The 13,768-nt window shown below is 31.0% G+C and overlaps 1 protein-coding gene across 1 annotated transcript; it reads left to right on the top strand.

Moving 5' to 3' along the window:
- The first annotated feature begins 731 nt into the window (after positions 1 to 731).
- LOC132725425 (E3 ubiquitin-protein ligase SIAH1A-like) lies at positions 732 to 12,301 on the top strand. The gene is made up of 7 exons (XM_060710554.1): positions 732 to 879; positions 3,942 to 4,085; positions 6,509 to 6,670; positions 7,145 to 7,277; positions 7,720 to 7,826; positions 8,275 to 8,467; positions 9,130 to 12,301. The coding sequence occupies exons 2-7, from the start codon at positions 3,989 to 3,991 to the stop codon at positions 9,305 to 9,307; spliced, it is 870 nt and encodes a 289-aa protein (XP_060566537.1). The 5' UTR covers positions 732 to 879; positions 3,942 to 3,988; the 3' UTR covers positions 9,308 to 12,301.
- The last annotated feature ends 1,467 nt before the right edge of the window (positions 12,302 to 13,768 follow it).

The following is a 13,768-nucleotide window of genomic DNA, read 5'->3' as shown; positions in this document are numbered from 1 at the left end:
AACAAAAAAGACTAAACATTTTTTACTTATATAAGAAGCAATAGTTATTTATTCTAAAACGCTCAAAACACACTTTTCCACACAAAATTCTCCGATGAAAATCCATGTCGACGCAATAATTCACGGATATCGCCGAAGTTTAACGATAGCGTGGAAATCGGAGACCAGCGGGAAAGTCCGATTTTCACCGAAGCGCGCAAAGGATTGTGGGTCTGAATAGGACTCTCGTCTATTTTCGGAGTTTCCTATCCGTTGTTTATATATCTGTGATATTATTCAAGAAAATGTTGAAGACCCATTTTAAGAATGACATAAAATACTGGTTTGTGTAATGAGCTATCTAATGCCAAAGGTACTAGTGGCATTGATTTGACCTAAAACCTTGTTATTTATGCAATAAAATATCAATATATTAAAACAAAATAAAACCATTTTTTACTGTTATATTATTATAGTATTATATAGGCCTATTATCTATAATAATAAAACAGTAAAAAAAATTGATTTGACCTAAAACCTTGTTATTTATGCAATAAAATATCAATATATTAAAACAAAATAAAACATTTTTTACTGTTATATTATTATAGTATTATATATTATCTATAATAATAAAACAGTAAAAAAAAATAATTTTTTAATTTTTTTTCGGCGATATCCGTGAAAGTCTAATGCAAGGGTCGCATATTAAAAGTTAACGGGCTTTAAAGTAGATTACAACGATGAAATTAACATTCGATTTTGTTTTATGTAGAACACAATCATTGATGACGTACTGCGCATATGCATATCCTATCGATGTTTCATTCTTGAAATAAAAACAAAACAATTATTTAGTAAAAATGATTATTTCCTGAGAGTCATTTAGTCTTATACAAGGTATTTGTGTACGGTTTATCCATGTTATATCTGTTTGAGCAGTAAAAATTTTCTGAAAGCGTAAAAACGACTGAAAAATTAGGTGACACGGTCACTGAATTTTGCTTTGTTTTCTTCTTTTATTTTTTCAGGCGAGGAAGTAAAATATGCGTTTATTATTCATTTCTATCATTATTTTCTTCATTTCCTTATGTCAGACTTGGATTTCAGCAAATATGCTGAAAACAACACCAAATGTGAATATAACAGAATGAAATCCAAGAATTTTGTAGCATTATTTGGATGCTGAAAATCCTAGAAAGTAAACATATAATAATAGAGTGCTTAGATATTAATAGATAAATGTGCAAAATCCTAACAAATGTTATTAACAAATTAATATGAATAAGACAAAGGCTCAGAGCGAGCTCTTCGACATAAATTATAGAACATTTTAATTTAAACCCATCAACAGCTACACATTTTATGTTTTCAATACACTTTGAACTGCATACTTTTGGACTATATACGGCCATTTCATGTTTTATATGATTTCCATTTTAAAAGTGCCATCTGGTATTTTATACACTGCATCTGTTTATTCTGGTTCCATGTCCTATTATTGTTTACATAGAAGTGTGCAGCATAGGTTTTCAATCAGCATTCCTCTGCTTTTATACTAATCTTGTACTTTTTGTAGTCCGAAAAGTTGCGATTGACTTTAATAGATCATTACCCATAATTTTGCAGTACTTCCGGCGAAACGTTTTAAAAACCATCACTATCTTCAAGCTCGCTATAAGTTAAAACATATCTTAGTAAGTATGCATAATCTAAGCACTTATACCTGGAAATGGTTTCATTAAAAAAAGCATTGCGTTCTTCATTGGTTGCACTATAGAATAAGTAAAATGAGTGTACTTAATGTCTAACAAAACTTATGCTTGGCAGTATAGGCTATCTTCCAGGGCTTGAGCGATTTTGAAGTAGCCCAATTTTTTAATAATCTGTCATACTTATTTATGACGCTAGGTCTGTTAACAATTTGTTTACCTCTCAATTACAACCAATTCCACTAGTTAAGAACACGTGTCAACATCAACAAAGTCTAATACATGCCACAAGGCAAGAGTTCACTATGTGTATCTTTCTAAATGTGTATTCATATCAGATTGACAAATCTGAATGCGCGTTGTATGTACAGCAGTTTGCCTTGACCAATCGGTGACACACTAACATACTGCAGCTGTTTGTTGACAATTACACAAAATGGCGACAGATTCAATCAGTTTTCGCCGATTGCATGATAAAAGGCACAGGCATATACATAAATTGATAATTGTTGATAATTGTTGCAGTGTTTTGGCGAGTAAAGATAAACAATGCCCAACGTCTTAAAGGTGTGGTTATGTTCGAAAAATAGATTGTTAAAAACTTTCAGAGCACTAAGCTGTAGAAATTACATGAAGATTTGTATCTTATATTTTATTAATACATTGAACTCCGTAAAGTAAACATGCTGATTATACAAAATTAATTGTCTCTTACATTCTGGCTTGTGGGCAAATTGCTAAACGAAAATTATAGACGATGACCTGTCTGACTCATTGCCAATATGGCAAGTGGCACTGCTCTATCTGCCCTGAATATTGTTATCAACTAAACATACTCACTACATGTATACAGTATATGTAAATATTGTGTTTGCTTTTGGTATTGGTATACATTTCTGAAAAGAAGATTTATAGTAGAACTGTTTTATTTGAGAGGTGTTAAATATTTCTTTTCTGGTTTATTCCTAGCTTATAATTCTCCAGATGATGCATAATATGTCTCCCAACTTCTCCCTAAAGTCTCCTCACTTCTCCCTAAATCAGCTGGAGGGAGAAGTCACTTCTGCCTAAAATTTTGACCTAGCTCAAGCCCTGTCTTCTATGACTTTGTGTAGATAAAAAGTGTTTGTTTAATCCTTAGCCTGCTGAATTTCTGTAATGGACTGTTCCACCTTCCATTTTTGGAAGTATCCATTATCATTTTTATGGATATCAAGATAAGAACTTGAAGATGGTCAGCAGGCTCTACTGGTGGCAAAAGCAGGTCACTTTTGCCGCCAGCAGGCAAAGGGTTAAGTTGTAAAAGTTTGAATCGCATTATACATTCAGAAAGTGTAATGAATCATGAAATTTCAGATAAAAGAATAATAAATTGATAATAAATTATATTTTATGTTAACAAATACATATTGTTGATCAATGTGTCTTTTAATTTGTGGATTTTGTTTACACTTGGATTGTCTTGTAAAATCTCATCACACTTGCAGGACAGTGACATTAAATATTTCTTGCGAAGTGTATCTACTCTGAATCATGTATCAAACAGCTAGAAATTAAATTGAGATAGGCAGTTCATAATTTCTTTTCCAATAGGTATCCAAATAACATGATTTTACTTATGCCTAGCCCTAATATTATTATACAGTTTGGGTGTCAGGTAGACTTTAAAATTCCAGGGTCATATGAACCATCACATAAAATTTCCAAGAGTCAAACTTAGATTTGTAAGAGTCTAGCTTAGTTGGTTAGTAAGTTTTTGGCTCAAGAAAGTAAAATGTGAAACTGTAAAAATTTTAAATACGTGTTTGATGTATCTGATCAGTTACTAATGTGCAAGCTGCTGAATATAATTTGTACTAAATTAAAATAACCATTCAACATAGACTTTTATGTTGAGTTTGTTTTTCGAAATCAGTGATGTAAAAACTAAAATAGTCAGCCAAGTTTCTTGAACATAATATTATTGGAAAAATTACATAATACTATGATTTTCAGCAGAGATTAAAATGATTAAAATATTTGTTAATTTACTGTGTATTGATAAAAAAAAATTTACTTTGATTATCAATTCTCAGCCATGTGCTTATTGGGGTAAATGCTTGTTTTGTAAGTAGCCATGTGATCTTATCAATATGAATGTGGTTTAAAAACCCATCAACGAATTTAAAAGAAGTATGAATGAATGTATTTTAATTACTTAAATCTAAATTTGTCAAACTTGTTGAAAAGTATAAGTATATATATTTTCAGACTGAAAGCATTTCTAACTTACAAAGGTGACTGAATCAACAGTCAATATGAGTATGAAGCCAGGAAGTTCGGGGAAACAAGCTCGGGGGATAGGAGCACCATCGGCGCCCACATCTGTCACAGCGGCTGCCGTAGCTGCAGCAGGTTAGTCTTCACTATTAAATGTCAGTTTTGTAGCAAATTGTTTAGATAATTGAGCAATCCACCAGCATTGTTTAGGTATGATATATTATGGAACTCTTAAAACAGAAACTAATCTGCTGTGTTGAAACTCCTTATTTCCAAGTTGCTCAGGTGGATGATTTCAAATTACTTGCTCATACACTGGGTTCAAATCCTAAAACCCTGCAATTTCAGCTATTTTTTGGCATTATTACAATTATCCAGGTACATATAATAGGTTTGCTTTGTCAGCAATCCATTTCCTAAACTAAATTGATAATTTTGAAAATTTACTTCTTGTCAAAAAGTATAGTTTCCTTATCATGATAAAAATCAAAAGCAAAAAATTCAATGCAATAAAATGTTAACTCCCCATAAAAAAAAGAAGAAAAAAAGAAAGAAATAAAACTGAATAGATATCCTCTATATTTTACCATTGCCAGATTTGTAAGGCAATTTTATTTATTTTTTGTTATTTCAATCAGGTAATAAATGAAGTACACTTGGAAATAAACATGTTTTTTTTTTACATGAGAGGCTTGAGTTTTCTGGTATATTTTACTTTTATATTAAGACGATGATTAAACATTAAATTCAGATGATTAAGTGATATAGATGTAGGATGCTCCCCGAACACTCTGACATTTGGTCACAATAGTGGTTTGAGTTTCAGATAGAGCTCATATTTTTTGTTGCTGAGCACAAATTATTATTATTATTTTCAAATATTTTTAAGATATATCCTGACTCTTAATTTTAGCAGGCAAGCTTAGCTTCTAATAAGTTTTGAAGATAAGATTTAAAAAGCTGAAGGTAATATATTTATATGACCAAAGCAATAATTATTTATGATTATATTAAAACTGATAAAACAAAAATTAATCAAACTTTTTCTGAGTGCCCTTAGGTATATTTTGTTTATAATTATGGCCAACCATGATACAGTTACACCTTCACAGTACACACAAAAAAGCTAGTATAAGTGAACTCTACATGTATATCATTTAACATTGACTCTGCTCTCCCTGATTTTCAGATAAGTCCATTTAATTGTTTACATGAACAGGTTTTGTATTCTATTTCTAAATGAACCCATTTTTGTTGCATTAATAACTTCCTTGAAGATAATATCTTGTATTAAAAAAAAAAAAGAAAACCCACAAGGCTTTGATTTTTTTTTCAAAGAAGAATTCACAATTAGTACCAAACTGAAACAAGTATTTTTAATTGCTACATATATTGATATCCATGGGAACTTTGATATTTTACTTTCAATATTCTTATGCAATCATTATCAGATATATGTACAAAAGATATTTGAGCCGGGTCACAACAAAACCAACAAAGGCAACATAATGGTTTTCGACCAGCATGGATCCAGACCAGCCTGCACATCCGCGCAGGCTGGTCTGGATCCATGCTTGTCACAAACCCATTATGTTGGTTTTGTCGTGACGCGGCTCATTTATAAAGCCAAAGAGAAGGTGATTTAAAAAAGTAAGGTGAAGATGATTTAAAAAGAAATTATGCTAAGAGTAATTATTGTCAGTAAATATTTAACAGAAGTATGTTTTTATCAAAGATATAAGTATCAATAGATACAGTCTAAAATCTCAATGGTAGCATATTAAGTTTATTTTGATGTAGCAGAACAAAACTGTTATACATATATTTATTGAGGGTAGTGTGTACAAGCATCTGTGGTATACTGAGATATAAACAATGTTACAAAGTAATACACTATGTATGAGTCAAAATCACACAGTCTGTATGGCATTAAGTTACAACGTCTTTGTATTTATTTACCACTGCATCAAAATATTCTTGGAAATGTAATGAACTTTGCCTAAACACATAACATACGGAATTAAAAAAGGTAAGGCAGCTGGGTATTATTACATTTTGGATAAAATTTCCTAATTTACTGACATTTTTCTTCCAACTTTTTGGTGAGAGATTAGTTACCATATCAGTAATATTTGTAATTCTGTGAATATTATTGTTTGCTGTAAGCCTATAACTTAACTTCTATCACTTACTTTCATATGAAGTCCTATGAGAAATAGATTTAGCCCACCAGTATTGAGCTCTATATACAAGTCTGTACTTGTAACAAAACTATAATGCTTTATTGCTCTGTTCATAATTGTATATAATTATTCTTTGCATGGGCTAGATGCCTTAAAGTGAATAAAATGATATTTTTGTTACAACAAAACTATAAGTCTGTTAGCTTTTCATTTTCAATATTCTGGATTCACTTGAAGTAATGCTGGACAGATGTATTTTCACAAATTTTATACGATAAAGCTCTTGCATATTGTCTCTGTATTAATAGATGAATATTTTATGATACTCCATTGATATTAACATAGCTATGAATATTCTGTTTTGTTTTATTTCAGGGAATGCTACATCTAGTAACCAAGAACTAGCAAGTTATTTTGAGTGTCCAGTTTGTTTTGATTATGCTCTACCTCCAATAATGCAGTGTCAAAGTGGTCATATTGTATGCCAGAGCTGCCGACAGAAACTAACCATGTGTCCAACATGTAGAGGTCCTCTAGGTACTATATGGTTTTCTTGTGATTTATATAAGATATAATGCAAAGATATTGTTGTATACTAATATCTATATATAATCAATCCAATGGAATAAATGAGGATTCAACATGTCCCTCCAAGAAGTAAAAAAATATACTACAAATTAATGTCATAAATTATGAATTTCAGGCTGTAAGTGGCCTGTAAGTTATCCTTGTAAATAGACATAAATTTTATATTTGTAAATTTAAAAATAGATAAAACAGAATATCAGTAATTATTCTTTGTTAGGTTATGCTTAAATGTTTTTTTGTTACAGTACTAAATTGAAACTGTATCTCCAAAAAAAGAAAAACAAACAAATATATATTCCCGTAGGCCAAGGCTAAGAGGTACATGTATACCTTTGTGATTCTGTATTTATATATATTATCATGATTTATTTAATCCTCATAATCCTTTTCACCTGTCAATATAATGTTGTATGGTTTTTTCAGGTAATATAAGAAATTTAGCCATGGAGAAGGTGGCTGCAACAGTAAACTTTCCATGTAAATATGCCAATAATGGCTGTCAAACCACACTACTTCACTCAGAAAAACCAGAACATGAGGAAACTTGTGAATATAGGTATAGAAATAATGCTATATGTATAGGATTCATTTACTTTCATCTCTTGCCACTGAAAATATTTTAATATCTTGATGGAAACAGTGACATTTTTAACTTGAGAATTGTTTCCTGTCATTTCACTTTGTCATTTTGTATGTTCTTTTGTAAAGGATATTTTCTTTATTGCCTTATTTTAGTTTTTATAAATTTCATTGTACAGATTGTAGCATTTCAACCCCTTTTATGCTTGATTTTCTTTCTTTCTTTTTTTTTCGATAAAAAAGTTTATTGTGAACTGAAGACTAACAAATATATAAAAATGTGATACAAATATTACAATATTACTGTTTTGGCTTCACCCAACTATGATTTATTGTGATATTTTATATTGTGCTAAATCAATTATACAGTAAGATCTTGCAATATACACAAGTACAGTACAGTGTTATATATATTTCAGGCCATATTGTTGCCCATGTCCTGGGGCATCATGTAAATGGCAGGGAGGTTTAGAACAAGTGATGCCTCACCTCATGTCTTCACATAAAAGTATTACAACATTACAAGGTATATGTTATTTTGATTGATAGTTTATTTCACTCTCATCATTGTTGTCAAACTTCCATACGAGGTCATAGGAAATAGGTGATATTACCAAGATACGCACTGGAACCTGAAAAAAATGAACATGTAGAAAGTCTTAGAAAATTAAACTTAATTAACCTAATTTTTTTAATGTTGGAAAACTTGATTCATGTCTTTACTGCTCTATTTCCAAGACTTATAGCTCTGGAATGGATTTTGAATGTACTATAGTCTTTTGAGAACTTACTGTTGAAATGAAGATTTATATCTAATGCCACCTGTCTCTTTGTTAATCCTTAATAAAACATACTCTTGTTTTATTAGTTAACACTGAGAATAGTCAAGAGTGTTGTCCTCTCTCTAGTTGTTTTAGATTCTTTAATAGATCAATGAACAATGTTATTATATTATATGTATGTTATTTTCCCAGGAGAGGACATAGTGTTCCTTGCTACAGATATCAATCTACCAGGAGCAGTAGACTGGGTGATGATGCAGTCATGTTTTGGTCATAATTTTATGCTAGTCTTGGAGAAGCAGGAGAAAATGGAGGGACAACACATGTTCTATGCTATAGTACAACTAATAGGAACCAGAAAACAGGCTGAAAATTTTGCCTATAGGTATTTCTTTGTCTATACATACACATGGTTGAATATTTTAAAGATATATCGTTACAAGTTTAATTCAAAGCTTTTGAAAACCTGTGTTTAAAGCTATAAATCTGATGACTGTACTTAACAAAATCATTGTTTGATTTTTTTTAAAGAAGAATAGTATGAAAGAAAAATGTTTGTATATTTCCTTAGTTGTTAAAATCATACTTAAAATAGTCGAATAATATTTTGTCCATAATATATATTTTATTCTAATTAATATTAATGTATTTTAAATAACAGAGACATTCTATGTTACAACTCTTTCAAAAATCTAATGTAGGATAATTGAAACAATGTAATTTTATTGTTAATAAGTTTTAATAAGTCTTATTTCATGAGAAACCTTTTAAATGGATAGATTTGGGGCCTTTGTCTTTACCTAGTCTGTCTGTGGATAACGTTAACCTTTGTTGAAACAATTTTATTTGAACCTTCAAATATTAGTATTTTAAAAATTGAACTGCAACTGTTACTTCTTAATAGATTAGTAAGATATAGAACAACGATTTCTGAATTATTTTGAGAGAGTTCAAAGGAACATATATCCTGTTGTGGAACTATATAATTTTTACAAGTTTTGTTGGTTTTATATGTGTTTTCACATCAAAAGTTTTATCAATTTTCAGATTGGAATTAAATGGTCACAGGCGTCGACTTACATGGGAGGCAACGCCACGCAGTATACATGATGGTGTGCAGTCAGCTATAAGTGCCAGTGACTGTCTTGTGTTTGACACTAATATAGCGCAATTATTCGCTGACCACGGGAACTTAGGAATAAATGTTACAATATCTATGTGCTAAATTTCATCTGCAGTGTTACATGCTTAATTTGTTAATTGTTGATTTTTTTCTTTGAAGAACAACAGCACAAAGATTTTCAACTAAGCATTTATTTTATATAATGAATGATATATCTAACTTCTAAGAATCAGTTGGTGTCCAACAGTTGGAGTTGAATCTTCAAGCCTGGTATTTTACACTTATTTTAGAAAATAGTTTAGATTGTCTGTGTATTTATCTTACAAACTTGGTGATGTTCTACCATCATTTGAAGTAAATGCTCAGAAATACAAGAGGAAAATATAACTGATGGAAGGATAACATTTAAATAAAAAATTCCAAAATACATTAGGAATACATACTGTTTGTATGCCATGAAAATATAATAGTGGTATGCCAGATATTCACCAGGAACACACATTGATGGTATTCCAGAAATACAACTGTCTTGGAACACTCTGGTGGTATGCCAGAAATACACCTGTCCTACAACACTCTGGTGGTATGCCAGAAATACACCAGGAACTAACATTGATGGTATGCCAGAAATATACCAGGAACTTACATTGATTGTGTGCTAGAAATATACCAGGAACACACACAATGATTCTAGAAAACAAACCTGGAAGGGTGATAAGTAAAGATTGCTGCATTATTTATATATTACAATGTTATCAGTGGACTTCAAGTATTGAATCTTTTATTACAGATTTTAAGATGATATATGTCAGGATAGTATGAATTGTGTACAAGAAGAAAAGAAAATGCCTAGTATGGTGAAATATTCTCTATATGAGAAATTAACAAAAGAGTTCAGCTGACATTGTGATAAAATGATGAAATGTTTATGTTGACAATGATATGACATAATGTTATGGATAATATGTTCTAGATGATATGATGAAAGATATTATTATTGCATGATGATATGATAAAAGATGTAGAATAACATGATGCTTTAGAAAAAGTAGGACAACAAATTAACATGATCAAGGTTATAAATTGGTTTTGGTTAAATTTTACAAACTGATGTGATTTCATTAAAAAAATTGCCATAACATGACAATATGTTAAGAAAAAGTTAGTTAACATTATGCTACTAATATTTAGGGTAACATGAAGGCATAATTAAAGGTTTAAGTCGAATTTTTTAATGGAGAAAAGTTTTGAGATAAAATGAAATAACGCATTTTTAACTTGACTATTCAAAGATTAGGGAAAGCTATTGTACTTGTGCAGGCGTCAGCATTACACTTTGGTACATGTACCTATAATACTAGTGAAAGGAATGGGTTAAAAGTAAAGACGCTTGTTTGAGAGCATATAAGGAGGTTGCTTGCAAAGGTCCATAACTCAAACATGGATTTTGACAGGATTATGGCCCTTTCTTAACTTTTAGAATTCTACATTATCCAGGCTTTTATATTACTGTCAAGTATTGAGAGTAGTCAAGCATGCTGTGCTTCCAACAGCTCTTGTTTTCCTTGACATAGTCAACAGATTAATTTACAATTGTAAAATGATTTTGTTATTAAGCAAGAAGCAGTAACATTGTAGCTTTTTTAATTTTTTTTTTTGTATAAAAGTATGAACTTTTTGAATAGTATAATTGCAAAAATTAATGAAAACCTGTTATTGTTCACAAAAATACATCAAATTACTGTTGAAATTGTGATATAAATGTGGAGTGTCATTTATTTTGGGTATTACACTTTTACATTCTGTATTTTGACATTCTGTGGGAGATATGTTATATATGTGTGTCCTTATGTCTGTACCTTGTCTATCAATTTGTTTCTTTGTGTTGCTTTAACCAGTGATTAAATGATTACATGTAAACACAGAACCAAACCACATTCTTAGAACCAGTCTCTATAACTCTGCAATCCCATTGGTCTAAATCAAGTTTGAATTCAAAATTTAACCAATAATTTTTCATATGCTGTTACTAAATATGATTATTGAGAACAATTGGAATTTTAGAATTTGATTGCATAGTGAAATGCTGACAGAAATGTTTAGGGGATAGAAAATATGTAGTATCATCTTAGATACTGTATGCATTTAATTTCTAACATAGTTTTAAAGGATTAAAATTGTTTATGTTAATTATTTCCATTTGGTTTTATTTAAGTCTTTTACTTGGTAAGTCCTTAGTGGACTGGCATTAAAAGCACAGGAACTCGGCACAGTGGTTACACTATCCCAGCACTGTGCCGAGTCCCTTTGATTAAAAGAGTTACCGGTAACTGAAATATAAATAGTATCAAACTTTGCATTGATAATTTTATGTGACAAAAATAATCACCATTTATGTTACAACCTCATCCATGTACTTTCTTCCCCATGAAATATAGTCTTGGGGTATTGAATTTTTCTACAATATTTTTTCAGTGTGTTATTTTGTATATATGTATATCATATATAAAACTTTAAAGAATTGTAATATAACTTGGCAATTGTATATTTACCTGTTGTAACTATGCATTTATCTTGATATATATACATAAGACTATTATCTTGGATATTTGTTTTGTTTTGAGTGAGTTATATGGATTATATTTCACTGATAAGTGATAATCAGGAAAATTGAAATATTATCACATATGTGTTAAACATTCATCAATAATAGTTTTGAGAGTTTGAGATTAGTTATATTTTATTTTCATGAAAAAATAGCATTTGCTCATTTACATTCAGTGATCTACAGTGAGTGATATAAGTAATATAGAACTTATGATCACCATTTCATTTAATAGCTCTTTTCAGTTATCATATATACATGTATTGCACACGTATAATTTTTAAATGTCATTCTACTTTCAAATAATGAATAGATTGTATTATCATGTGGATAATTAATAATTATTATACTTTAGTCCATATTTTTTGCAACTTTAACAAGAAAGAGCCACGTCATGACAAAACCAACATAATGGGTTTGCGACCAGCATGGATCCAGACCAGCCTGCGCATCCGCGCAGTCTGATCAGGATCCATGCTGTTCGCTATCAGTTACTCTATTTGTAATAGGGTTTGTAAGCGAACAGCATGGATCCTGATCAGACTGCGCGGATGCGCAGGTTGGTCTGGATCCATGCTGGTCACAAACCCATTTATGATTATGTTGGTTTTGTCGTGACATGGCTCAAATTATTTACAACTGATTGTCCAACTCTTTAATTCATAGAAGATAAGTTGTTATAGTGCTTACTACATTTTAAATAGAAATTAAATGATATATCTCTACTAAAACATCCTCATCTCACAGTAACTATATAGTGTCCTTACAGCCAGCAGTATCATGCCTGGTCACACTGTGTGAATATGCAAGCTGGCCTGAGTCTATAGTGGTAGTAAAGGCTGTTAACTATTGGTTCACTTAGTAACCAGGTGTTATTGGGGTAACCAGAAGTTACCTGTACATGTATCTGTAGCTGTGAGAAAGTTATTTAGATAATCAAGTTACTTTTCCTTAGCGGTTTTGTTTATCAATAAACACGTGTATTATAAAGTTTTATGTATAATAGGAGTTGTTTGGAAGATTTTGTGTAAACATGGTTTTCAGATGTGCTCTTTGTTTTAACATGTTCAAATGTGCTGTATTTGTTTTCAAACTTTGACTTTTTTTCCAGCTTTTCCTGGAAATACTGTTATGAATATGAGTAAAAATAAAGTGTGGGGAAAACTACATGTTATAAGTATTGTAAATGTTTTACAAGGCTGGACACTTTGTTGTCAGCTGTTCATGATTGTTAATCGTATTTGTTTTTAAATCATTTTTAGCTCGACTTTTCTATGAAAAGGGGAGCTATCCTACTCGCCCCGGCGTCGGCGTCGGCGTCGGCGTTAGCGTTAGCGTTGGCGTCACACCTTGGTTAAGTTTTTCGTACCACCCCACTTTATTTCAGAAGTATTACAAGTATGGCTTTGAAACTTACCATACTTGTTCACCATCATAACCTCCATCTACAGACAAGAGTACATAACTCTGTCAAGGTTTTTGACAGAATTATGGCCCTTTTTTGACTTAGAAAGTGTATTTGAGCTTGGTTAAGTTTTTTGTACCACCTCACTTTATTTCAAAACCATTGGAGGTATTGCTTTGAAACTGACCATACTTGTTTACCATCACGACCTTCATCAACAGACAAGAGGACATAACTCTGTCAAGGTTTTTGACAGAATTATGCCCCTTTTTGACTTAGAAAATACATTGAATATGGGTAAAATCCACTTATTGCCTTAACCCTTTGAGATATTGCTTTGAAACTTTTAATGCTATTTCACATCATTACCCCATCTGTACGCAAGAGAAGGTAACTCTGTCAAGGATTTGTTTTAAAAATTAAGGCCTTTTATCGACTTAGAATCTTGGTTAAGTTTTTTGTACCACCTCACTTTATTTCAAAACCATTGGAGGTATTGCTTTGAAACTGACCATACTTGTTTACCATCACGACCTTCATCAACAGACAAGAG

The sequence above is a fragment of the Ruditapes philippinarum genome, unplaced genomic scaffold (assembly GCF_026571515.1).
Source record: "Ruditapes philippinarum isolate M1 unplaced genomic scaffold, ASM2657151v2 ctg3593_1_1_1_1, whole genome shotgun sequence".
NCBI lineage: Eukaryota > Metazoa > Mollusca > Bivalvia > Venerida > Veneridae > Ruditapes > Ruditapes philippinarum.
This window is presented reverse-complemented; position numbering and strand designations above follow the sequence as displayed.

Bases quoted from the DNA above. Each gene is read 5' to 3' on its own strand.
- LOC132725425 (XM_060710554.1), top strand. From the start codon at position 3,989: ATGAGTATGAAGCCAGGAAGTTCGGGGAAACAAGCTCGGGGGATAGGA. The intron at 4,086-6,508 runs GTTAGTCTTCAC...GTTTTATTTCAG, and splicing joins GGCTGCCGTAGCTGCAGCAG to GGAATGCTACATCTAGTAAC. The intron at 8,468-9,129 runs GTATTTCTTTGT...ATCAATTTTCAG, and splicing joins GCTGAAAATTTTGCCTATAG to ATTGGAATTAAATGGTCACA.